This window comes from Platalea leucorodia, assembly GCF_965183815.1.
Source record: "Platalea leucorodia genome assembly, chromosome: 5".
Lineage (NCBI taxonomy): Eukaryota > Metazoa > Chordata > Aves > Pelecaniformes > Threskiornithidae > Platalea > Platalea leucorodia.
This window is the reverse complement of record NC_138827.1, coordinates 90,252,174-90,280,166: the sequence shown is the minus strand read 5'-3', so window position 1 is coordinate 90,280,166 and position 27,993 is coordinate 90,252,174. Positions and strand designations below refer to the sequence as shown.

Genomic DNA, 27,993 nt, shown 5'->3' with positions numbered 1-27,993 from the left:
GGCCCCGCCGTACGCTGAGAGCGGGCGGAGGCCGCGGGAGCGCCGCAACATGGCGGCGTCTGGCAGCGGCGGCAGCCGGGCGGACAACGGCTACGGCAGCCAGCAGCCGCGGCGCAGGAAGGGCCCGGGCGCCCTGGCCACGGCCTACCTCGTTATCTACAACGTGGTGATGACGGCGGGGTAAGGAGGCGTGCGGGGCCGCCGGGCGCGGCCGTCGGCGGGGGCTCTCCCGGGCAGGGGCGCGTCGCCCGCCGGCGCCCAGGCTCCCCGCTCGCCTCCCTGGGGCGGGGGCCGCCGTCCTCTCTCTGGCCGCCGCCGCCGCCTTCCCCCGCACCGGGGAAACTTTCCCCGCAGCGGCTGCCCTCCGCCTGGCGGGGCTGGGGGGCGGCCGGGCGCCGCCGCCTCTTACGGCCCCTCTGCCTGCGGCGGCGGCGCTCCGGGCTCCCCCCGGCGCCCGCGGGCTCGGCGGAGCCCGTCCCGTCGGAGGCGGCGCGCCCGGGGGGCCCCGCTCGGGCGGGCCGCGGCCGTGGCTGTTCCTGTGCGGGTCCTTGCGCCTGCCCCGGTGCCGCGGCTCCGGCCCCGGCGCTGTCCCGGCGGGCGGGAGAGGAGCCGGGCTGGAGGGGCCGCTGCCGCCGCGCCCTCCCCTCGGGTGCAGGCAGCCTGAGCCGAGCCCGCCCGGGTGTCGGCGGGGACGCGGTGCCGGTCCCTCGTGCTGTCGCTGACGGTGCCTCGCACTTGCGATGACGCCAAAACGCCACAGCCAGCGCCCGCCCTTGCTGCCCCTCCTGCTGGAGAGGGGCTTCTCGCGCGCCTCCCTAGAGCCGCTGCGCTTGCTGTCGCGGTCCTCGCCGTCGTGTGCCGGGACGGTAACGCGCGGCGGTGGGGGCTCGGGCCTGGGGTTCCCCCGGAGCCGCTCCCCTGCCCGGGCCGGGCGCCGGCAGCTCCCGGGCGTGAGCCCGCCGGGCCCCGGCCGGGCGCCGCTGCGGCCTGTTCCCCTCCACCTGCCCGGCCGCAGCCAAGGAAGCGCAACAGCACAAGCGCGCGTTGTCCGGGAGCTGCTGTGTTTTATAATTGACACCATAATTTGCTCTGCAACTGTTTTCTCATCTAGGTGATTGTGCAGATCGCTGGTCTCGCCTCACCGCGTCCGTGGCGTGGGCTCCAGCGCTTTTCAGTAGAGGTGAACCTAAAGGCAGGGAATTTACCTGTGGTAGCAGTTAAGAAGGCAGAGCTGCCAGCCTCTAGAGCCCTGCGAGGTGTCCCCACAAACCCTTCCGCTGGCACGTACTTGGGGTGCAGCTGAGAGCTGCTGCTCGCAGCGTGTGCGCTCCTGGGCCCGCCCGATGCTCTGCCCTTGCCCTGGGTGGCAAAATGGAGACTTGGGCCGGTCGGTGCATGCTTGGGCGTTCTTAGGCACAAAAATGAAAATAGTGACTATTGGGGACTCTCAAATTCATGTAAAGGAGACTTTTTTTTTTTTTTAAAGGCTGTAGAGTCTGAGTGGAATCCAGATAAAAATAAAATCATCTTTTGAAAGACTGAGGATATTTGGGTGGGAGGAGAAAAGAGCTTTTTAAATGGATCCTGAATGAGCCTGTTTTCCGCTAGATAAATCCTGTCGGGTGAGGAGTCAGGCAAACAGACTAGTCTCAGTATTTTGGGGGAAAAGTAGGATAGAATTAAAATAGACACGGTTTATTTCATTAAGGCAATCGGACTTGATGATTCTCATCTTTGCTGGTGACAGCTGGTGCTATTTCAGCTTGTAAGATGGTTACACCTGTGTGGAGTGCTCAGTTCCTGTAAGGTGCTCCTTACGCCCATTACCCGATAGGCGTGTTACTGTGAAGTGGAACTGCTCAGCAGGTTTGTGCCTCTGGATGACATTTGCAGGGTGTTTCACTCAGAGGGGAATGATAATTACCCACCAGTTTGATAAAAATTAATCTCTTGTTTCAGAAATACTTAATTGCGTGAGCAATACAACACAGTACAGGCAGTCAGGATGTCTCTTCAGTTTTGTTGTGATGTCTCTGCACAACATTAAGAAGTTAACCTCTCTGAGCCCTTAGAAGTAAAAACATTGCCTGCTCGTTGAGCTGCTCATATTTAAATCACATTTTTAAAAGATCTCAAAAACCTGAGAGAGAAATTGTGGTAGAAATGGAGAGTTTCTTTAAAGGTCCTGAACTTTTTATCACGGCAGGCAAGTTCCTGAGCAGGTAGAATTTCTATTTCCTCAGAAGAAAAAATTAAAATAAATCCAAGTGTTAGAAACTCAGAAATAAATAGCATAAATCCGTATTTAGCTTCCCGTTGTCATGTAAATCTTGATCATGATGTTACCTGTTCTCCTGACTTACACCAAACCTCCTAGAAAATTCCAGTCTTGGGTGGGATGTGGCTTATGGTGCTTTAACGTGAGCTGCTTTTTTCTGGATGTGTTTGTGATAAGATGGTTTCTGCAATTTGGGGAGCTACCGTAGGAGTCCTGGGTTCAGGGTTCAGATCTCTGCGTTGTCACTCACTGCTGTTCTTTTGGGGTAGGTCACTGAGGGCTCTGACTGGTAACTGGTCTTCGAATGGATGAAGATTTTGCACTTCCCCTGGACACTGCTGCAATTCCACAATATACAATGTTGAGCTTAGGAACAAAAAAAAAAACCTCAGTCAGTTATTTTCTTCTTTTTAAAAGACTTTGTAATAAGGTAGTTTTTCAGGAGTTGGTTGGCAGAAGCTCAGTTGTTCATATGAAAAGACTGATACACAGTTGGTGGCAGTAATTAGTTACTGTCCCCGTGTCAGTCAGAGCACTCAGTTTCTCAGCGCTGCCTTGGAAAGAGTGAAAACACTAAAAATCTGAAGGTGCTCAGATGATGAAGTGATGCTGTAAAAGCACATGGGATTTTGAAATTTTTAAGTTGTTTTTTTGGTTTTGTTTTACAAAAAAGTGGCTTTTAAACTGAAGCACACAACAGCTTTGTCGTGCAATAAACAGGTAGTAGAGTAAATGTTTTAAAATCATAGTTGCATTAGCTATTGGCTTTATTTAAACTGGATCAAGTAACAATTGAAAAATCTTGGCATAATTATTATGTTTACTTGGCATTTATCTTGACTTAGCTAAAGAAAACTTACTGATTCTAAAAGTAATAGACCTTATTTCTAATTTTATGCTGCAGTGCATGTGGTATATGGATTCCTAGTAATACAATGGCTTTTGCAAGAGCAAAACAGTAGAAAAAGTATACGTACCTGTGGAACCCTAAATGAAGCTGTGTACACTTACTGTTTGGTTCACATGTTTGGGTGTTTTCTTTCAGAAAAGGGACTGACATGATGCAACAGGGATAACCAGTTCTGCAGCTGGTTCTCAGCTGTACTTGCTGAGGTTTTTTTGACCATGGTTCAAAGCATTATGGTGTAGAAAGCATTGCATCTTTCTTCTCTTGCATTCAGTCGAACTGTTATTTTCCCATCACAGCGTGAAGTCATGTAGCCATGCCTGACCTGGCATAGAAAGCTCATTCTGGAGGCATAGATGCAGCATAGAAATTATTTCCGAAAAGCTGGGGTTGACTGAAATCACTGGATAATGGGGGGCTGGGGGGCATGCTGTTAGAGCTGGATGTAAATGTTTGATAAGCTGCTTTAAAATGTGATTATGTTTCTTATTTTTAGTCAAGTGCTGTAATTGACTAGTACTTCTGGGTAGAAGTAGCTGAGGGTGGTATAAACAATGAATTTCAAAAGGATTTCACTCAACAAGATAGATCTTAATGTAATAGCTTTTGAATTCACAAGAGCTGGTGTTAGCAGTGTTGAGCGCAGAGTGTTCTGGGTTATAAGTTTCATTGTCCATGTCTTCAGTGACTCGTTGAGAGTCAAAGTACACTTGTCCCGTTTCAGGTTCATTCACTGCATCGCTTTGCTGTATTCTCTTGCATAAATGATGCAGAACCTCAGTAAACTCTGCTTAAGGAAACACCTTTTTATCATTTGTAAGAGAAATAAACAGAATTGAATTGAGGACCTGAGCGTTAACCTTGCTTATCAAGTCTGAGCAACTGAAAGTAAAAAAATTACATTGTGTGTATGCAGTATTTATTTTCCTTAGTTTGGCTTCATCAAAGAGTGTAAGAGTCTAGCTTAAAGTTTACATGCATGGCAGTGGTAATTTAATGAAACGTAACTCCAGCTGGTATGTCAGGGAGACTTTAGTGTCTTGGTCAGAGAAAGCTGGAAAAACTTACAGCTTAGCTTCCGTGTGACAGTGGTGCCTTTTGCTGCCCTTTTAAACTTTGCACCAAGTTTCTTTTTCAGTTGATCTTCCTTGCTTTCACCTACTCCTATTCCATTTTCTCTAATCGTAGAGGGTGAAGAACTATTTAAGAATCACAGAAGCAGGACAGAGGTACTAAAAGCTTCAACACAAAGTAGGCACAGCTTTTAATTTTGTGCAGATTAATACTTTGATCTGTATAAAATGCATTTTGAAGGACAATACTTTTATTAGTAAAAGAGAGATGTGGTCTTTGGCGATGGAAAGTACAGCCTTTCTGGAATCGGTGGTCTGGCAGGGAGGGTGGAGATGAGCAAGGGGCTGGAGCTCCTCTGGGAGCCATGTACTTTACCAGTCACTCGGTTAAGGTGAGAACAGTTTGCAGGCACAACCAAGAACTGGTATCTTGTGCAGCCTGAGAAATTGCTCAATTCAGCAAAGTTTCTCAACAAACACAGAAGATAAGGAGACACAGAGAAACTTGACAGATACAAACAGGACAGTGCCAACCTGCTCTGATTTACTGTTCTAAAAGAGAAGCAGTTAGTGTTGCAAGGGAGTGTCGTTAATACTATAGCACTTACTGGTTTATTCTACACGGAAGTCCAAATACCAAATATATCTGATTCTTTCTTTGTAAACAGCAATTACTTGGCAAATGTTTGCTGTTTGGTGTCACAAGACCATTTTAACTGAAATAACTTGTTACTATTGAAAAAAAGGGAGGGCTTGTTTCTCATTCCCCATTTCTCTTCCCCACTCCTGCTGCTCTTCTTTGGTGCTAGTCTTCTGAGAAGTCCAGGCAGAAATGAAATAGCTTTTTTTTCAGTTGTACTAACAAATGTTGTTATGACCACAAAGTTGCATGCCAGAGTTACTTATTATTGAAAAATCTGAACTTTACACTGTATTTCAAACAACTATTACATTTGGGACAGTATTTGTATATACTTCGTAATACCTAAGCTAATGTGGTACTTTTAAGCATCTAATATCCTGGAAATGAAGGGAATTTCTTCATCTTCCCTGTTACAAAACCACAGCTGCAGATTTTTTTCTGAAGGGTAAACAGCTGTTGCATAGTTAGGGGACTTCCTACATGTCTACACACACTTCCACTGAGGTGCACCATTGTTAGCGGAGACGCTTGGTGACTTAGCACAAGCTTTGTAGCAGCACTTCGAGGTTTGGAGGGAGGTGGAAGTAAAGCGGGGTGGCATTAAGAGTAGCTGAGGGCAAGACAGCCCAGATGAGCATGTTAGTGAAAAGTTTGGGAGCCTCTGGTAAGGATTCCCACTTCTTGTTGACCAACACCTTCTCCTCATGTTTGCCACAAGCAGTTGGAAACTAAAGTTAACTGTAGATACTAATTTCAAATTAAATTGAAATTTCATTTACTGGGGTGTAACTGGTAACCCAGTGTAACCCAGTTTTACCGGGGTGTAACCACCTTAGCTTTGTGGCTTGTCCTAGACCTCACTGAAGAATGTGTGAGGTTGTGGGCAAACACCGACTCTGGACAGCTGTGGTAGTGAAAGATGTTACTGCATCGGCCAGGACTGGAGGAAGATTTTTTTAGGGTTGATTCCTAAATTACCTGAGGGGAAAATCATCAAGGTTACCCGGTCACGTTGTTTATAGTATAATTGCAGTTATATAGGCACTACTTATATAGGCCTAGATATATCTGTTGCTTAAAAAGGAAAGCTGGTACAGGAATGGCCATCGCTGCCTTCGAGGCTTTAGCAGGCTCAGTTTTCTTGCAGTTACTTATCCGTAACTATTTCTCATAAAATATATGCTAGCAATTAAACTGGATGGTCTATCATAAAGACTAAGGGTTTACTCTGAACTGAAACATTAAAATGAATGCTTTCTGAATCTGAATTGTTTGTTATACTTCTTTAAGTTGTGGTATGGTAAGAGATCTTTGATGAGCAGTGAATAGTTTTCTGCTGAAACTAAACAAAATGTGATGCCAATCTTATTTAAGATGTCATGAATACCTTCCATAACTAAATTAAATACAGCTCACTGAAAAATGAGACATTAAAGATATTGGTATCATGCTGGTGCTGAAAGTTGTTTTAAAAATGCATATCTTTAACTTTCGTAAATTTGCAGGGAATCCAAATAGTTAATGTTTTCAGTGTTGCAGAGGGTAGGCAAAAAGTTAGTATCTTTCAGGACAGTTATATGCCTGTTGCTTTCTTGGATACCAAACTAAGGATTAAGGATTTGTTTGTGTTTATGCTCTGCTTAATGTTTCCTTATCTTAGACTTTTTTCTCTCTTTCAGATGGCTTGTTATTGCAGTTGGTCTAGTTCGAGCATACCTGGCTAAAGGTAGCTACCATAGCCTTTACTATTCAATAGAAAAACCCCTGAAATTCTTCCAAACTGGAGCTTTGCTTGAGGTAGGTGTAGTCTTCTTCCCTGGAGTTACTAATACTTGCATGAGTGTTTTCTGTAGGAGAAATAAGGCAGTCTTTGAACAGTGCTGTCTGGGTACCTGTTTTGTCATTAGCGTTTATAGAGTGATTTGAAGGTAAACATAAGAAATATGCCTTGCACAAATGCTGAGTTTTTCCTTTTAGCAAGTGGTAAGGGAGCTTACTGACTGCTATTTAACTTGGGGAGTAGAGCTAAATATTAAGCTTACTCTTTGAAATACAAATCCTGAATCTTAAGCTCTTGTGATAGAACTAAATGTGTTTCTGAATTGCTTCATTTAAAATGTGATTTGAATTTTTCTTTTTCTTCTAGATTCTGCACTGTGCATTTGGTAAGCTTGCAAATTTTCAGTTTTATTATTTTTATGGAAGACTGAAGTCTTAGCAATATATTAGCATTAAAAATGTTATGGTCTATGAATTGCCAGATTTAATTCTTGCATAACTCACTGATTTTTGCTTGGAGTACATTCCACTCTTTACTAAATAATTTGGCAAGCTAAATCACAAAAAGGAAAATAGTGTAACAGATTTTCAATTACTCGACATTCTATTTTTATCTAGATCCTTCCAATGCTACAAATCTTAGAGCAGTTTATAAATGTTTTACAGTAGATCATTACTCTCCATCTCTACATCCTATAATATTCTTTCTTTCCTCAAAAAAAAATCTCTAGCTGGAAGTAATGTAAATTTTAATAAAAATAATATTTCAAGCACTACAACTTTGCCCACATCCATAGAACATAGATACACATTGTAAAATTAGGAAGGGGTAACCGCTCTTTCTCTCAGATTCAGCTGTGCTTTAATGGAACTGTTTAGGAGAGTAAGAATTACTTAAGACTTCACTCGACAATTCTTGTTAGCCTGTGCTGTGAGGCTTGTTTGTTAGCTCGGTAGCAGGAACTCAGTTGTGTATACATGGCCTGGGGTCTGTAGCAGTGTCATGGTTCAGGCAGCCTGAAGAGTCTCAAGTCTGAGTGACAGGATTGCATCTTGTCTGGTTTGTTCGTCGTCATGAGTGGTGAACGGTTTGGCCTCAGCATTTGGATGGTTTGTTCATAGAATAGATGATGTGTCACAGTCTCTGCAAGATCAAAGCCGATGTGCTATAAAAGGAAGCAGTGCCTGTCTGCGTACCTTTGCTTAACCTTGATTTTTTCTAAACAATCCAGTCTTCACAAAGAGACTGTCTTATGTTCAGGTAGTTGGTCTTGTGACTTTAAATGTGTTTTTGCTCCTGTCTGAATGTTTGCTAGCTACTCTTTCAAGAGTAAGGTGGCATTAAGGTTCCTAAAGCTGCAGCTACAGACCTGTTATTTTTCATGTATCATACAAACAATCTATGTATTGGAGGGTGTATCGCTGTGGTGCAAGTAGGTTTGTGTTGAATTCCTGTGCCAAAGATTTTTTTTTTTAATAACCAAATGTGGTAGTTGGAAAACTTAAAAATCATATACATAAGTTTGTCAGCAGAGGGCAGTCTAATTCTGTAGTTGATAAAGTAGTTCTGACCTTCCTGAATAATTCATTTACTCTGAAAATGTTACCTTATAAAGGGCAGTTTGTAGACTGTGCACAGATCATCCCAAGAAATAAATGATCATATACTCCTCAAATTAATGTAAAGGCTTCTCAGAGTAAGCGATACGTATCATATAGTTGCCTGTGCTGCCAAGGCAATCCTTCCAATACTGTTTTATTTTCCTAAATATCAATTACTGTTTTTTACCAGAATAAACCATACTTCTAAAAAATTTGTCAAAAATTAATAATAAAATGTGAAATTTTTGAAGTCTTATTTAACAAGTGGCAAGAAGGACAAGTTAAATCTCAGAACACTGGGGAAAAAAAACCTTGCAAATAAAATGCTTTTTTACCATCCTAAATCTATAATGCTCTGCTGTTTTCTTAAGGTAACTTGTGTGCAGATGCCAATGTTTACTGGTACTAAATCTAAGAAAGAGTGTAAAAACTTAATTGGATTATCTTTTCCTCACACTTTAGAGAATATATGTCCACACAGATCGGTGAATAGCAGGAGAGAGTCCTGTGTTTCACCTTCCAGGCTGATGCAGAACAGCAAACAAGATGACTGTACCAGGCTGTCTGTGTGCAAAGCTAACAATCCTGACTCGGTTGATTTGAGGTGTGGATCCATTTAGCCCATGTTATCCTCAGTCACACAATTTAATATTAGTGAAGAGAGACATTAGTGGAATGTTGCAACATTTTATGCCATTATAACTCCATCTTTTTGCTTTCCCCAACAAAGATTTTTACAAAAAAACCCACTTACTTTGTAACTGCCCATAGATTTTTTTTTTCTTCTGTTAATGGCAGCATTTGTCAGCTAAATAAAATGAGGGTTTTTTGCACAGCTGGATATGCTGCTGTTGTCTGCTGTAGTCCTACTGACTCTGGTAAAAGTTTCTATGCAAGGAGAAACAGGAAATTTGCAGATTCCTTTGCCCCTGCTAAACTAATTGCTATTAACTAGAGCTGTAATTCTCTGTCAATAGAGGAGCTTATCTGTGACAGATGGCTGTGTGTATCAGCATAACTTTTCTCTCCACATCTTTTCAGTAGAATCTGAAATGTTAGCATCTGTGAGGCAAGTTCTTCAAAATATGAAGATTGATAGGGGAATGTCTCTGTCAAGCATGATTGAGAACAGAACTTTGGCATGTGTCAAAAATTTTAAAAATGAAGGAGAGCTCCACATGAAGAGAGGAGGTAACGTGTAGGCCGGAGACCAAGAGGAGAGACTGAAGGACAGGCAAATGGAAAGTGAACATGCAGTTCCTTGACTTGTGTAGCAGACAGAATCTACGTGTATGAATGGCATTGATAACGTGGAAGAGCTTCTGCCTGGAGAAACTTGGTATGGGAAGAGGTGATAGGAGCCACCAAAATGAAGAAGCAATAGTAGTACAGGGAGTTTGTGGAGGGAATGGAGAAGAAAAGTAAGGCGGCTTTGGTGAGTACAGGCCCAGCCTACAGAATCACTACAGTACCAGCCTTCCTACTGTAGCGATGCTTACCAGTAAACCTCGGGTAAGCCGAAGTCGGCACTGGTTGACGTTGCTTTAGTGTGCTGAGTTAGGAGGGGTACGAGGGCTCTGCTTGTAAGCTATGCATCCAGCCTGTTCTCAGTCGGGGACTCCCGGGGAGGGAGGAGGCACTCGCTGGGAGCTGGAGGGTTTCCTGCTGGAGGTGGGAGGCTTGGTCCAGGATCTGGAAGAGGTCTGGGCACGGCTTACTTACTGCTTGCTTCTGGACCTGAGCCCCCTGTCAAGCACTGCTCTAGTATGTGCAGTGCTGGATAAGCGGTGACAGATGTTTTTAAAAATACCAAGTTTAAAATTGTCTGTCAGGTACATTTTCAGTACCATGAGTAACTAATTAGAGGCAAGTAAAGTTTACATAAATTGTAGCTGGTGAGTCGCTTATTTGATCTCCCGTTTTCAGCATAGATTGGCATTGTCTTGGCTGCAGTGAAAAACCTTGTTTGTCTTACTTGTGAGAAAATCTTGGATGGTTGCTACACAGTCTTTTTGGCTTATTTATAGTGTCTTTGCAAGAACATTAGTTTATCTTGCTTAGGAAGGGATGATCTAAATTGTATAAAAGAAAAGGTCTGTTATATTGTAGGAGTGAGCCTTTAATGGGTACAGATTGTGGGATTTTATAGCACCCCCTTTTATGTTGTCTGAGTAACAGAAATTCTGCCCTGAGGTTTTACAACAGAAATTAGAGTATGAACAATACATGACAAAACTGAAGAGAGCTGTGTTTGTAGGATTTTTCCCTCTTTTTCCTCTGAAAGAAGACTAACATAATGACTGTGTGACTGAAAATAATGAAACTTGCTTTTGGCTTTTCTTATTCTTTCTTCCTCTTCCACTTTCCAGTTTGGTCTTTACATCTTTCTGAGGCTGTTGTGTTGCTTGCCGTGATTTGCGTTAGTTTTAGAAGCACTTTTTACTGTGTATTAGGAGCTGCAACTGCTCTTGCATTTGTCTTCATCATGCTAGTGGAAGAAAATAAAACTTTGTACTGTAAAGTTTAGAAATTTTGCGTAATCTTGCAGTCTAAAACTATCCTGCTCTGTCAGACCTGGCTCTGTAGGATCCTTTTAGTGGCAGTTTAATCAGCACCTCAGAACTTGCTTAGAAGAACCAGTGAAATCTGCTTCCTTGAGAAAAATCTTACAATTGTTTCTGTACCTACCAATGCATCAGCTATTTCTTGGGTTTTGTTTTGTATTTTCAAAAGGTTGTATTCCCAGGAAGGAATTATAAACTTTGCGTCTATCAGAATATGGGCTAGATCAGTGTTTCTTCAAAGTAGTTGTACTTCTTGCTTGCTGTTTTTAAAAATCTTTATTGTTTTTACTTTTTAAATCACAGTAATGAAGAGTATCTTGGATATTTTAATTAAACAGGGTTTATTTGAAAGACTGTATGCCAAAAGCTATTTGATTGAAGTTATCTCATATAATTCAGCTGTTTTGTGTATTAAAGAATGTGCTGTGATTGATTACTTTTATTTGCATTTTGATGCACAAAGTATTGCCAGGGGATTGCAGTGCATTAGGCTGTATAAACATACCACAGGACAGACTTCATACTCTCAAATTAAAAAAATTAAATTGTTTTCTTCCAAAAATTTCAAATAATTGGACTTTGGCTTAGCTGTGTTTTATTTCCCCACCCCCACCTCCCACCCCAATAGTCAGGAATATTTACTAATTGCAAAATATCTTCCAGGCATTGTTCCCTCTTCTGTTGTTCTGACTGCTTTCCAAGTGATGTCAAGGGTTTTCCTGACGTGGGCAGTAACGCATAGTGTAAAAGAGGTAAGTTAAGCTATAAAATAGATAGAAAAACTAATGACCCGTGGTGAAAAGCAAGTGTTGATCGCTGTCTTATTTTCCTTAAAATGACTTCTGTTTGTATCCCAGTGTCAAATTGTTTATGTGAATTTCTGTGAATCAAAAGAAATAAAAATAAATCTGAAATCATCTTTTCTTGACAATCAAATAGACTGAGGTCTGATTCTCTTACTGTAAGACATCCAGCTCCTGAATAGATTTTGCAGTCCTGACTGAAAGTTAGAGGTTCTGATGTGTGATGTGGAACCCAGAATTTGGGACACTGTTCTAGCATTGATCTCACTAGTGCCATAATTAATAGCAAAATCTCACTGTCCCCTCTTTCATACACAATTTGCTTTCTTTACCATGGGATGTGGAAGCTTCCCCTCAACTGTTTGTGCACAGCAATGCCTGGATGTTCTCTGTTATCACTTTCTAGGATAATCTTCCCTGTGTCCCTCATTCATTTTTTCTTACATTCAAGCATAGGTGTGTCTTTGGGCCTGCGTGTATTTTCTCATTGCTTACCACACCAAATATTGCTGTACTTTATACAAATCTCTGCAGAATCTTTTGGAAGCAATCTTATTTGAAAATTATTCCTGATAGTTATTTTAAAATCTCAACATGCTTTAATTGATACCGATCATGCTGACTGGCTCTTTCAGGTCATCTGAGTACCTTGTAGTAGCCCAGATATGCCGCATCTGTGCTGTTACTTTAGCCAACCAATCTTACTGGTTTTCTTCTTACTAAAGAAAGAAATTAAGTCTTGATGCCAGTGTTGGCATGGCTGCCTGAAATAACTGATGGTCATCTAGTGTCATCATATGCGTAAGATCTTTTGTGACTTGACATGGAGAATGTCTTAAGGAGCTTGTCTCATTATCAAAGTCTTCAGAGAAGCTGCTTTCTCTTCCTTACTCCAAACCTGTTATCAGAGCATCCATCCACATGTAGAGTAGCATAAGTCACTGTAGTTCCTAATAAATAACAGCCCTTTCTGATATTATGATGCTTGTTCATGTGGAGCCTTAGTTTCATGCTACTTTAAAGTGGAGGAATGTTATTTTTCTCAATAAACTCAAAATCTTGTAAATACGTATCTTCTGTAAGGATTTCACTTTTGGTGCAAATAAATGTACTCCAGTCTCTGTTAATTCACGGGAGATACATACTAGATTCTGACCAAAAAAAAGCTGTAATCCCAAGACATTAGATTTTAGATACATGTATAAAATATTTTTAAAGAAATATGCCTGTAGTTTTGCTTGTTACTTGTATAATGTTGGGGTATGTGGTGCTTCATAAAGAACAGCAATAACCTGTTTTTATGAATTGCCTCCTGATTTTGAAGTAACCCAAATGTTAAAGGTTGGATTGCATGGATTAGAATTATTCCATGTGTTGTCTGTTAGACATCAAAGGGAAGTCTGTAAAATGATTGTGGGTTAGGTTTTTTGAAACTTAGGCCCACATTCTCACCAGAGAAAGCCAGCAAAATCGGAGAAAATGCAAGCAACAAGTTCAGCCTAATATTCAATTTTCAACAGGATTTTTCTAACAAGGTTTAGTTGAACAATACTACACGCAGTTTTTTTTCCTCATGTTTGTGTGGTCTTTTGGTTAAAGTCTTGTGAGAGACTGTATTCTGTGTTACTTTCTTTTAATGTCTTAGAAAGTGGGCATAAGAATGGTAAGGATGAGGAATCCTGTGATGAGTTTTTCACCTGTGACTTAGAACAAATTATCAAATGAAGAGGCTGTATTCTGACCCCTCCCCTTCCCCCCAACCAGAGAGCATGCAGTCTCACCTGGGGAGATGTACTGAAAGTGTCACGAGTGTTCTACTTTTTCTAAAGGCTGTCTGCACAAGTGAGCTCCATGGTGAAGTCCAGGAATAAATTCTCACACAGCTTTATGGAACTTGTAAGCGATGCAGTTGCATGATGAGGTTCTTGTAAAATAAAATGCAGTTTTCCTCTTTAACTTCTTGAGTGAGACTTGTTCTTGCTTTTCCAGATGTTTTCATATGTAATACAGTTAAAAGAAGAAACATGTGTATTGCATCCCTCCTTTCTGTCAGAATACACTTCTAGATATGTGATGTGATTTGAAGCATGCTTGTTGCCACTAACATGTTTGTGCTTTTTGTTGAATTTAGTGCTGATGTGTTGTTAAATTCAATATGGAAGTATTTATAATAAATGTTAAAGCATGGCAAATGTTAAAGTGCTGCACACTTTGGGTAGCAATGAGATTCCCCTTACCTCCAGCACATGAGTAGCTGTTAGCTTAGTGGAGGAGGGCCTGGCATGTAATACAGTACTTGTAATCATTCTGTCATTGCATCAGAAAGGAATCGGTTTGGTGAATTTTACTGTTTCCCCTACAAAGGAGGGAAGAGAATGAGCAGACTGGTGTGAAGGGTTAGAAGAAAGTAGGCATAGGAGAACAGAAGGTGCCCTTCAGTTCAAAGTCGTCTTTTTGAATTTGTGTGAACAATGAGATCATCTGGTGACATCATGGCAGGCCTTCATAGAGTTCTGTTCTGATAGATTAATTCTGCACCCAGTTCTGATGGGTAATTAAAAAATGGTGTCAGCAGTGATTTAATGCTTATTCAATTGGGTGCAGTTACAGATAAGTTGCAGATAAATATAGTATATATTTAGAGGAAGCTTTTTAGAACAGTCAAAAGGGGTGGTGCGAAGATGACATGTACAGCATATTGAGCTGGTAATTAAGACTCCTGTATCTGCAGTTGTGAACTGACACCTTCAATCAGTAGTAAAGCATAATTATAGAGGGAAGAGCATCTTAATTTATGATATTTAAGACTAAGTTGTAGTAAAAGAAGTCCACACTGGAAAGTTCAGAACTCTAAATGGGTGAGTGCAGTTGAAAAGCCTGATTCATCACTGCTTTACATCTATGTAAAATCTGAGTAATACTGTATAACACAAATGTCTGTCAGGCCCTTTTTGCCTACTGTGAAGGGAGATGTGCTGTTCCATCATTACAGTTGCATAGTGCTGTTGGTTTTACTCTTCCGCACAGCATTGCTTAATTATGCGTTTAGATGAATTTTTCTGCAAATAATTTGTCAAACTGTTAACTCTTAACGTGGGGAAATCTATAGAATTTCCCTTTTCACACATAAGGAGAACAGTAAACACCTCTCAGGCTTTGTCAATTCCCAATTCTCATCTTTGCATCTTAAAAGGCTATGGATTCTCTTACGTTTTAACAAACATTGTCTGCTGTTCATAGTATTGAAGATAAGCTAAAATATAGTCAGGACCCTCCTTGATGATAAATTGGTTTGAAACACATGCCAAAAAATTATGCCTGTGGTATGATCGACCTTATTAAGGCAGTTGGACAGATGAGTTGTAAATAAAGTGTAAAATGTGCTTTGACTTTGTTTAACATCTCCTTCAAAGACTGGCATGAAAAAGTAGAAGAAGAGAAATTGAGTTCTGAGGGCAGCATTGGGCTTAGTGGTTTATTAAGGGTCTACTGTTTGTTGGCTCTACTACCCCCTTATCCTCAACCTGGAAGAGGAATGATACAAATGCAGCATTAGCAGTGCCTAAATAAATAAGACTCAAGAGACTGTTTTGTAAATCAGTTCCCAGGGGCTTGATAATGTGCATCTCAGACATCTTTATGTGAAGTATTGAAAAATTGTCAGTCCTCAAAGAGATGTTCTAGTGTGACAGACTTCTGACGGATCTGTTAGTGTGCAAGAAACATACTTTTTAATGATGAGCTGTGCAATGTAGTTAAAATATGATGATAAAATGCAGAGTAGTCTTCTGTTCCTTACTGCACAGAATGGAACTATTTACAAACTGTATAGGTCACTTTTGTATGAAAACTACCACCAATTTCCAGTGTTCTTTCTTCCTTAAATAGAATTACAAGCTATAAAGGCACAATCAGTAATTCTTTAAGTGGCCTTAACAGGGTTGTGTGTGTGTGTGTTACAATGGTGTGAACTGTTTTAATAATGTCTAAACATGGTTCTAAGGTTAAAGTTGATGGGAAAGACTAGACCTGAGAAGGCAGTGTTACAGAAGTCTTGTGATAGAAATGGATTCCAACTGCCAGATTTTCTACTTCTATGTGTATCATTCACTGTTAGCTTCACATTTTCTTGTCCTTGCCCATGTCCTTGGGTGCTACTTCAAGCTATAAATTTTTGATTGTTGGTTTTACTGACTTCCATAGTTAGGGAAAGTGGGGTTTCAGAGTACAGGTTGAAGGCTGTGGCACATAGGTTTAGATGAACTCACTGAGCTGCTACTCCTGATTTGACCAGAAGATGCAGCTCTGGAGTGCTTGTGAAGCATGTTGCTCCTTCAGAACAGCATCATCTGTGAAGTGCTGTTAACTTTTCCAGGTTGAGAACTAAGTCTTGCTTGTAAAGCAAACTCCAAACAAGATTAGGATCCTGTAGCAAAGTCAAAATAGATTTTGTTTCTTCTCTGAAAGTCTTCAAATAAATTTTGGATTTTGTTCGTTCTTGATGATGTAGGGGAGATTAGTATATAAGCAAATTGTCGGAGTTTCATATGGGAAAAGGACAAAGTGCATTTGCTGCAAAATGCAATGAAAGTGACTTGAAATGCTATATGTGGCAGAATATAGATTAACAGCAGCTCTACATTCCAGGATATCCCAAGATTTCTGTATAAATCTTTCTGGGTTTTGTAGTCTGTAACAGGAAGCTTTTCATGGGTAATCCTCATGACTGTTTTTACATGCAAATATATGATCAGTTCCCTCCTATTAAAAGGTTCTGATTGCCCATGTATTTTCTTGTTCCTTTTTTGTTTGTTCGTGTGCTTTGCCCAAATAGCGTGTACCACCCACACCTACGGACTACCTCTTCCCTTTTTTTCAAGAGCTGGAGGTAAAAAGAAAATGCGGGCCCCTGTGGTTGAGCTCTTTTTGTTCCCACGGTCTGCTGAATTTGGGCTCGAGGTACTCATACAGCTGAGAATTCTGTTGAAGGAGGGGGAGGGCTGCATAAAAATCATGTTTGCACTCTCAAGAGTTTGTAGCGTGGGTATGTGACCCCATATACTACTTCATCAGTGTTATTCCATCTGAAACTTAAACCTCGCAATTATGTTTCCAAATCTAATAAATCTAATAATTAATTTTAAAATACATGCTTTTGAAGATTAACCTTCAAAATACGAAGGGAGTAAAAGTTGGTTCAGTGATATGTGTCTGAAATAAAAGCTCGAAGAGGTGTAAAGCAGTGAAACGTAATGCCTTGAGTGTAACATTAGAGGAACTGTGCCGGATACAATAAGCACAAAAAGGAGCAAGGAACAGTGAAGCAGGTAGTTGTTAAGCTTACCTGAGGTGAGACAACCTGAGCTTCTGTTTCTTCTCTCCTCCCAGCCTGTGTCCTGGTGTTAGCTGTTTTGCTGCTGCTCAAAATTAGGACCCAGTTTCTCATCTGTAGAGAGAGGAAACCAGTGCTTCTACTCACAGGTAGCACAGACTAGGATTGTAATATAAAGTCTAAACCAAATATCAAGTGTTAGACTAATGTGTTAGCATCTTTTCTGCACTAGGAAGCAATCATAGGACTGAAATAGGAGCTGGTACTGTATAGGAATGGGAAGAGTTATAAGTTGTTCTCAGCGTTTCAGGGATTTCTTGTACTAATTTACCTTGCATACAACGGGAGATCTTAAGTTCTCTGATCACCAAGCAGAGCTGTTTTTAAGGAACTAGAAAAACATGGAGCATGATAAGAAGGGGTCTTTTTCTGTTGTTACTAATGTTGCTTTTAAGCTCATTCTTGGAGTGTGTTCTCTAAAATGATGCAGTAAAGCAATGTGTGGGACTTGATTTCTTTGAGGTTTTCTTGGGTCTGGTGAGTAATTAGTAACACTTGAATTCATATTGAGCATTTTTTTCTTTCTTACAGGTACAAACTGAAGATAGTGTCCTGTTGTTTGTGGTGGCCTGGACAATCACTGAGATAATCCGTTATTCTTTTTATACGTTTAGCTTGTTAAACCATCTCCCTTATCTCATCAAATGGGCCAGGTAGGTGGCGTAATACAAATCACAGCCTTAAAACACTGATTTGACGGGGGTATTTACCTTGTAATATAGTTGCAGTACAAAAATTTAGATTCTACCTAGAGGTAATTGTCCTGTTTGTGAATGTAACTTCCTAGCTTCTTTCCAGCAGATTTCTGGGTTAAAAAAATCTATTACATTGTAAGTTGAGAGAGTAGTTTGTCAGAACTCAGTCTCATTTACAAAGTGATTGTGTTTATCAGAAACTGACATTTGACAGTAAGAGGTAACAGTACGTAAACTGACATTTAACAGTAACCCTTGAATCCAGGGGTTGTATTTGAAACAGTCTGTAAGCTTATTGATTAATATCAACTGTGTTTGACCCCATTTAAAGTAATATAATGACCTCTACCAAAGAGTTCAGAAATCAAAGTAACAAAGGGGGAGGGGTGATGGGGAAGAATAGTTTTAAAGATACTTTTCAGATTCTCAAAGGTAATCTTTAAATAATTCAAACTGCTGGTTTGAGTACTTATCTTGCAATAATGTTCACACCTTGCCAGGCTCTAATCAAATAAGAACTAAGGGAAATAAATAGACTTGGGAATTTAAAATTTGAATACCCATAATAGCATTTAACAAATACTTTGTCAGAGTTTGTTGTAACTTTTAATCCTTTCCGTAAATGTTTTGTTCTAGGTACACTTTGTTTATAGTATTGTATCCAATGGGAGTCTCAGGCGAATTACTCACAATATATGCTGCATTACCCTTCGTCAGGCAGTCCGGCTTGTATTCCATTAGTTTACCTAACAAGTACAATTTTTCTTTTGACTACTATACATTCCTGATCCTGGTTATGATCTCTTACATTCCAAGTAAGTATGAGTTTATTAGTTCGTTTTTTTTAATATTAAAAGCTGTAACAGGAAAAACTAATAATTGTGGGATTAACATACATAAAACTAACTAATTTTGCAAAATTAATTTTGACAATTATCTAAAGAAAAAAAAAAGAGTTAAAACTGTAGAGATTGCTTTCTACCAACACCTGCAAAACTAATACATGTTTTTTCTCTTACACTTGGAATATTAAATAACTGTGGTTGTACTTGGCAAATGTTGATGTCTTCATATTTTTTTCCCCACACTTACAGACTTTTAGGAGAACAAAGTTCAAAACAGCTTCTAAAAATTTAGTTCTTTATCAGGATTAAGAATGTTGCTTTTGCATTAGTGGGCAGGGAACCATTTCTGAATTAACATGAATTGACAATCTCTGGTTGATGTTTCTATAGATGGAATGAAGATTTGGTTTTGCTGCTTTGAAATGGGGAATAGGAACACAAAAGCCTTTAGCAAGTTTAAATGTGCAAATAAAGTCTAACATGCAGAATAACGTAGTGATGATGTTGCTGCTGTTAGCTATCTCTGCAGCTGTCTTTATATGAACCTTGTTGTTTGTGCAGAATGATAAACCATATTCAAAGTTTAAATTTGAGTAGTGTGGCTGTCTCTGTAACAAGCACTTACACTTTCAGTGAACCATCTTGTAATTCTGACATCAAGGCTTATAAGTTTTTCCAGCTGTTCTTAAAAAAAAAAAAACCCACTTTTCATGCATTTGTTTCTTCTTGTCCCTCTCCTCCGAAAATGGTGATGTTGCTAAGTCCAAGCAGCCAGAATAATATCTTTTGTTTTAGTCAAAATAACCATGAGTATTAATTACTTCTTGTGCAGTAGCTAGGTCACAGTTGACAAGCCATGTGGAAGAGAACGCACATTGAACCCAAATAACAATTTTAACGTGCTTTCTCCATTAAAATTGCTGTCTGTTAAATGAGGTATTTTCTGTGATCTGTTACCATTTGCTGGATGTGTAACTTGAATGTAATTTTTTTTAAATTATTTTTTATAATTATTATTGTGAGTTGGTACATTAACTCTGACAACCAACTGCTAAGCAGTCTTAGGTGCCTTTTCACATGAAGTTTTTCCTGTGGTATTCCTGAGATACAAGAAAAGCAATGTTCATTGCAGTCATGGATTGCACCATAGTTCGGTTGTTCATTCATAAAAGCTACCTATGCAGGAGTTAAGCCTTCTGAACCCACTGAAGATCTTGGAAATTTTGGGAATGTTAATATCACAAGGAAAGCAAGCTTTGAAAACTTGTTAAAAATTGAGTTTTTACATTCTTGATACTTGCATCTTACCATTTACCTCAGTTTAAATCTAGAATTTAGTATTTGTCAAAATTGACATCTTGCTAGAAAAGATGTCATTAAATTCTGTGCATATAATGGATCCCCATAACTTAGAGTTCTAATGGAGAAACTACATGGCTCTGTATTCTGCTATGTCTCTGGACAGCTGTATTCACTCTTTAACACTGGTGGAGTGAATCAGGATGGGGGGACACCATCAGGAAATGAAATACAGGGTAAAGAAACCCAAAAGAAAAAATGCTCAGCAGAAAAAAAAAAATGTAGTACACAAATTAACTAGACCTTGGCCTATGTTTATGACAAACGCTTTGCATGTGTAACTGATAAAATTTAGGCTGATGTTGACCTTGTTTAATTTTCACATGGTTTACAAAGGTTTAGTGTCTCGTGGCAATTTTAGCTTTTGCTGTTTATGTATGTATGTTTTCCATCCCCTGCTTTGTTGTTCTGCAAACATACTGTGTAATGTAGTCTTAGAAATAGGAGGAGAAAAAGCTTTGCATGGACCATAAAGAGAGAAGAGATGAAAGAGTCACCAGTTCATATAAAGTCCCTTAGACCCTGAAAAAGTGACACTAGAATTATAAGAAATGAAACAAATCTGGAAGTTTCATTCTTTCAGAAGGATTTTTTTCCTCCCTGCAGTGTGTTTTCTTTCTATCGTGTGTGTGTAGTTCAGGAAACTTTTGTCATCCTGCTGGTACATGCAGAGTTAAATAAGGCATTTTGCATTTAATTAAAAATGTGATTGCTGTAGCAAAAAATAAATAGTACCTGAACCCTAAGGACAATATCACTTACTCTCTTTAAAGAATAAAAGGCAATAGATGAGCAGGAAGCGGATAAGCGTGTTTTCTTTTAATAGAGAATTGATGACCTTGAGCATGTGACTGCATCTTACATTGACATGTAAGCCTCACTTCAAACTTTATTTACTTAAGTCTGTTTTCTCTTCAGTCTTTCCTCAGCTGTATTTTCATATGCTACATCAGAGGCGAAAGGTACTCTCCCACACTGAAGAACACAAGAAGTCGGAGTAATTCCAACTCTTTTTCAGAACTTTTCAAACATCAAAATGCTGCAGATTTTCAATACCCAGCACATTTATAAAGAATGTACCAGGATAAAATAAGTCAGAGGTAAAAGACCAATAATTTAGCAAGAATAACCAATAAATCTGATTTCACTGAAATTCCACAATGTAAAACATGGAAATAATTTTCAGCTTGCAGTGCTTCAGAAAACTTTTAAACTTTATATGGCTTGGCAGTTAGCCTTTTCCTTTTCCTTGAATGATGTGCTAAATGGTTTTCATTTATTACTAAATGCCTGAAGGTTGCAGAATGAGTGATGAAGTTGTACCCACTAAATGCTTGAATTGGGATTATATTACTGATACCTCTTTTTTTAAATGCTTGACTGCATGCCAGAAACTGTATGTATTGCTGTGAAAGCAAACAATATGCTCTGGAATACTTTAGGATTTTGTCAGAGACTCCAGTGGACAATGTAATCCGGGCAGTGTTTGAACTTAGAAAGGTAGGTTGTGGATTTAAAAGGTGATGGGAACAAGGACAGGAAACGAATTATGGGAAATGAGGAGAATGTGGTTCTTTAGGAATTTAAACAGTAGGGTGTCTGACCAGAGCGTGTTCTCTGAAGATATTGCTTAAGCTGATTACTCAAATGCTAATGTTAATTCAGAGGCTATAATGCTTATCTGAAACATTAAAACTCCTCTAAGTACTGCATCCCTGGATACTTTTTTAAATATTAAAAAAAAAAATTAACTGTAATATTTCTAGTGATATCAGTAATGAATCTAAACAATATAAGGAGGCAGGTCACCCAGGAACAGGTGCAGTTCTCCCTTTTTTACTTTAAATTATCATCTCTAATCACTGTCCACTATCTCAGTGGTACTCATCTTTCAGTGTTGAGGACTATTTGGTCTACTGTGGAATCATTTGAGGGCCTTATTCCTCAACCTAACTCTTCTCAAGTGACTAATGCGTATCACTCTGGCATATCCAAGCAGGCAGTTCCAGGCACTCAGCTTTTGAAATGTTGCAAAGTCATAAGCTCCTTCTTTGAAAGCAGATTATCTCATGTGTTACGTGCTGCTTTTGCAGATTGGACAAGCCTTCCCTCATCTGCTCTTTTGAAAGAGCAGAAGACCATAGAAAGTTAAATTTTCCTAGGTGCTTTCTTTGGGTTCTCAGGCTAAGCCTTCCCTTGGGAAGGTAAAATGGGAAATGAAAGAACTGAGAAAACCTTGTGGCAAGGCAGAATGCACTAATGCTGTGTGAGCAGTGCCCCAAGTTATGAACAAACTGTGGATTGGCGGCAGAGGGGGGAGGAATGGAAGGGACAAAGGGAGCAGGGAAATGAACAGATATCCAAGCAAAGGCAAAAGGAAATGTAGGTTGTGGTCTTTGCTCTGTTAGAAATTGGTAGTCGAATAGTCGTGTCTTCACCCAGTCAGAGCCACTAGACAACAACACAAGGGCTTCTCTGGCTTCCTTCGTGTAACATCATGATTTAGTGCATAAATGAGGTGTGATCACTACCATGGTACCTGCAATACTAGTCTCCTGCTGTGCCTGCCAGCACCTCCCCCTGGATGTGGCCCATATCCGTGTCCCAGTTACTTGTGCTTGACGCATCGCAGCTCTCCCTAAACATAGCCAGTAAGTACTAAGGGCACAGGTTCTCTGTTCTTGCACTTGGAGAGCTGGATTTACAATTATTTTCGTTTGTTTGTCAGAGCTATATTTAAAAACCAAACCTTTGCATTCTTCAGTAATTTCCTTTGGCTCCATCAAAAAGTCTGACTGAATTTTCCTAGTGTTCAGTAACATGTATAACACCTTTCCTGTTCAACACAAACAGAACTATTGTAAACAGGGAGAGGGTAAGAGACAATAATGATATTTGCTTCTATTTCAGAGCTTTTCGAGACAGTTATTGGCTGTAATCAAAAACGCTATGGTCATGTACAACCTCAAAGTGGTTTTGCATTCAAAGATGCAACAATTTCAATTCATTTTTCCATTAGGTTATGTGGTGCTTTGTAGTGATCTGAGAAATGTTGCATTATATTGAACTCATTGTTCAAAAATATGAACTTCCACATCTGAACAAAACATCTCCTTTTGATTATACTTGCTATCAGAGGAGTTAGTGTCAGTATTTCTGAAGGATGTAATCTAAAAGAATTGATTTCCTGAGGTACTCAGGTTACTGGATATTGTCGATGCTCAGCTCCTGAACTTTTCTTGATTTGATTTCTGTGCCGAAATAAAAGATTTGGTTTCAAAGTTGTTGGTCCAGTTTGGAGGAAAAAAATGGCTGTGTAATATTCCTATATGAAACAAACTCATAGCTCTATTGATGAGAAAGATGTAGTACAGATCTATATTAGGTAGCATTGGCACTATGGAAAAGCAGAGAGAGCTGCCAGTAGAGAGGAGGCTTGTACAACCAACGTCTTTACTGAATAAGCTTTGTTACGGAATATTTACTTGAATTGAAAATATTAATTTACCATACACATGCAAATAAACTACAGCCTTTTAAAAGAAAATGGAGTTACTTTTGCTTTTAAAAGAAAAAGAAATTGCTTTGATAGTAAGAAATCTTATCAGCAAAGTTGATTTAAAACTTATATTCTGAAGTATGAACATGCAGTTAGTATGTACAAGAACTCCAGCACTTCAGCTTGCAGTGCTCTTTCAAGTTTAGCTTCCATGGAAATCACTGGAAGGTGATCTTGACTAAGAACTGTGGTGCGATGCCCTAGTACTGTTTGGGTTTTTCCCTAACACCGACTTTGGTCACATGTATGGGTTTTTTCCTCCTCGTAAAATAAGAACAAACTTCCCCTCATCTGTCACTGAAAATGTAATGTGGTTTATGTGAACTTTACAATAGAAGCTTTGGTTAGTACTCTTTGTCACAAATCTAGAGGGTTGGGTTTGTTTTCCCACAGACTCCTTTTCTGGCTTGCATTTTTTCCATCAGCATCACCAAACTTCTGCAGCAGGCCTCTTTCCTGCTTTGGTAGTCTTTATGTTGTGTGCACTGGTTCAGTCGACAATACTTTACGTTCTACCATGCTGGCTTTGTCCAAGTTAGTCATTAGCCTCTAAAGACCAAGGTTCTTACCAGTGTATAGTTTGCAGCTGGAATTGTAGAAATGTTCATATTGTAAATTACAGTAAGATGCAGGTTACAGTGCAGGTAAATTGTAATTTTTCACAATGTGATGTTTCTATCAGAGTTGTTTGGGTTTTTTTTATTTATCAGTAGAAAGGTTGGCATTTGTGTGGACCAATCTGCAGTGTCATCTTAAAACCTATCTTTCAGCTTAAAATTTTCATGAGTATACATCAAATCGTACATTTTGGTGTATATTTATGTCAGTGAAATTTGGGTGAAGACTATATACAGTCATTTTTGTATTTTTTTCTATGTTGTGAAGAATAAAATTGTAATTTTATAAGTCTGATTCACTAAGATTATTATAAGTTAAATGTATTTTTTGTATATTTAGGAATCTGGTATTACCTGGAGCTCTGAAAGATTAAGCATAGACTTTTTATGCATGTTTGGAAGATATTTCTACTTGATAATGCAGTGAAATGGTTTGTATGCTAAAACACTAGTCTGTGTTGTTGCCTTGTGAAATTGATTCTGTGCTCTCTGCCTGGATTTGGCCTACTGATCAGTGATACTAATTGCTATAATCCAAATAAAATAATTCTGAACAAAATATGTTGTATTGTTACTGTTTAAGGAACAAAAGCAGATACTTCATAAATGTGAATTAGGGCTGTATTTTTATTCATTTGTATATAAGATGTACCTTGCAATTTACAAGATTTTTTGGCATACCTAACTTTGAGCTCAAACAAAAGAATTAAGCAACTTGATACTGTTACAAATGCTCTGCTTTTCACTTTTAAAAGAGGTATTCATAACAATGTATTAACTGACTGTGTTAACATTCAAACTTAAAACTTCCTGAAGTAGAATGTGAGCTCTTTGTTCTCCTGTTCTTATCTGTACTCTAGATGGTGATGGTTTTCTCCAAAAACAAAATCATTTGAGTATTATATAGTGGAATGCTTAACTAATGCCACAGAATACTTAAGAGTTCATTTACTAAATATAGTATGTCTGCTACCACGGCAACGTTCTTAGCATTTTTAACACTTCCTGAGAGAGATTTAAATACTGTGTCTAGATGCTGTTAATGCTCATAAATAACAAGTTACAATCCTCTAATAGGAACTGAGGAGTAGTTGCAGAGTTAGTGCTGTTATTCTAGGCATATGTTTGTCGTAAGATAGCACAACTACAGTGATTTTTTTGTTTGATTGCAGATGAGATGAAATAATGTTGTCATGCCCAGCATCGGCACAAGTCCTACGCATGATAGCTGTGACTTACCACTACTGTGTAATTAAAAACTTCTCTTTGAAATGTTATGCTGTGAAGAGTGGTGCTGAGTTCCATTTGTGCCTTAGAACAACTATTACTGGTTGTTTGTGTTTCCTCTTTGCATTTTGAAAACAGTATGTGTGGAAACAATTTTAGCTACCTAGGGTAACATTAAAAAGTCTGAAAAGCATAAGGATTCCGTGTTTGTGAGTAAATTAATTTCACAATAGTATTTAAGGCTCATCTTAAAGAAAGCATTGGTAGTTCTTGACGTAAAACTCGAGGAAGGATCTGTGCTGGTGTGCTGAGTATAAAATAAAAAGGTGTGAATATCTGTGTGGTTTAGTTTCATTTGGTATGGACTCAGCATTTCTAGAGTTGGGATTGATTGATTCAAGCCACCTGACTGCCTAGAACTTCCATTCAATATCAAGTGGCTTTTAAATTCTGCTTCCCATCTCCTAAACAAATACTCTTCCACACTTGTTAGAAAACTTTTAATATTGTAGTGAGAGAATTAATAAAGCTTCTGTGGTGGTTTCTGAAGGCTACCTTGAAGCAGTTGGAATTAAAAATGTGGATGGACAATTTAAAACTCTTTTAATACTGTTGGTCACTGATTTCCAGAACAATACTGTCCTTTACAGATGTGAAAGATCCTAGAGCCCTTTTTATGTCTTCACAAATTAGCTGGGCATTAGCATGGTCAGAGGTGTTTTTCTCTTTGATGTAATGTGCTAATATTGGGGAAAGAGATGTTACTGTCAATATTATATCTTAATTTTTCTAGTGTTTTAAGTAGATGCATAGTATTTCAATCTTCCACTATAAAAGCATAATTCACAATATTTAGAAACATTTCCATGTCTAGTTATACTTGCACAAATTGTGTCACAGCAAACTGCCTCTCTGTAGATTAAATTAATTCCGTATAGTTTGTACATAGAAATTTTACATTATCTGGTACTACATGAGGATGTTGTTATTGGGAAATTCATTAGTGGAAGTTTTGCAGAGGCTTGTTCAGCTGAAGTGTGAACACTGAATTGTATTTTGTCCTGTCTTTTTGACTCCTGCTTCAGACAGTCTGCACAATCTTCTGCAAACCATCTGTAGCTGTCATTTAGGCACTGTTAAATATTATAGTCACCTTAAATATCACTTACAACAAGTATACATTAAAAACTAATACTGACATTTTCTAGTTTGAACACTTGAACTTGCAGAATCATATTTGCTGTGTAATCTACATTTAGCCTCTTGGGCACTACAGTGGGTTAGTCTCACTCTAAAAACAGTGAGTGATAATCTGAAGAATATATATATATATATAGGCATTTCAGGTATCTTCTTTAAAATTAGTTTTAAGTTGATGTCCATTTAAAGGTCAGCCCTTTGTTTTCTTCTGCATCTAGCATGCCTACAAAAAAATTAATTTGCGGAGAGGATCTAGGAAGTGAAGGGCCTTCCAGTCAGCCTAACACTAGGTTGCTTTTATGAAATCAGTTTGCCTTGTAGTTAAAGATTTCTTCAGGTAAAATACCACCTCTTCACTTACTGGATAAGAAAAAGATACTGAGTGCTGGTCTTCTCTATTGAATGACAGTCAATAAAATGATGAGATGGAAGAAGAGAAGTACTGGAGAATACAGAGCTACCATTGTGCTTCCCAAAGAATATTTGGGAATTGACAAAACATGAAACTTTCTTCCTTTTTTCCTTTTGGTATCCAGTAGTTGTTGGGGGGAGGGGGGGTGTGGTGTTGTATGTTTTTGGGTTTTGTTTTGTTTTGAGACAGAATAACAGCACTTAATGGAAATGCTGCAGTGCTTTGTCTGGTGTGCTGATGACATGAAGTTCCTTCCATTCTCCACCAGGTGTTTATTGCATGGTTATGGGGAACTGGATGCACTGGCTTAGGTGCTCTTCCTCTGTTCAGGTGTATAAACTACTTCTGGGAAAGTTACTGGTTTGAGTATTAAATATGTTTCCTTACTCAGCTCTTCGATGCAATTTTAAATTAAGTAAACAAAGCACTTTAAGCATTCTGACATTAGCAAACTGGAACAGTGGAAAAAGCTTTCTTGCATCAGCAAGAAAATGGATGTGAAATTGAAAGTAAGACATTGCTAGTTAGTTTACTTAGTGAGACTGGAAGTTAACAATTGATATTGTCAAAACCCTACCAGAAGTAAACTGCAATCTGAAGGTAATTGAATTATTCTTCAAAAAGTATTGTCAAATCAAAGGATATGTGGAAATCTGCTCTAGGCATACGGGTGTGTACAAACACGGGGCAGACATAAGCATTCATGGGCCAGTGTGCTCCAGGTTCCTGGTGGTATGTGACTGCAGATCAGGCCATAGCATGCCAGATTTTGACATAAACAAACTGCGGGTCGAAAGATGTAAAACGACTACGTACTGCTGGTGTTAAAAATCATATGATTTACTTACTATCAGTTATCAGTTATTATCAGTTATCAGTTACATATTTTAAACTAAAACTTGTTTGCATAATAAACTATCACTGGATCCTATTATATGAATTCTTAAAAATAAATGTGCTGTACAATGTATTGTTATCTGCCCATTGAAGCTGTGTAACTCAATAACTTTTAAATAAAAAAAATTGTATCGTTTTGTA

The 27,993-nt window shown here is 39.1% G+C and overlaps 1 protein-coding gene across 8 annotated transcripts; it reads left to right on the top strand.

Annotated features, from left to right (window-relative positions):
- The first annotated feature begins 1 nt into the window (after position 1).
- On the top strand, positions 2–27,993 carry HACD2 (3-hydroxyacyl-CoA dehydratase 2). Of its 8 annotated transcripts, none has more exons than XR_014228348.1 (8): positions 15–180; positions 6,581–6,698; positions 7,048–7,066; positions 11,510–11,598; positions 17,573–17,694; positions 18,373–18,551; positions 20,859–21,040; positions 25,289–27,993. XR_014228348.1 is itself a non-coding variant. In XM_082313737.1 (7 exons), exons 1-7 carry the CDS (start codon positions 50–52, stop codon positions 20,939–20,941), a joined length of 741 nt encoding a protein of 246 aa, XP_082169863.1. In that variant the 5' UTR covers positions 2–49; the 3' UTR covers positions 20,942–27,993. The 8 variants fall into 8 exon arrangements, 5 of the variants coding, with proteins under 5 accessions (XP_082169863.1, XP_082169859.1, XP_082169860.1 ...); XR_014228349.1 differs by having other exon boundaries at positions 24,457–27,993; XR_014228350.1 differs by having other exon boundaries at positions 20,859–24,547.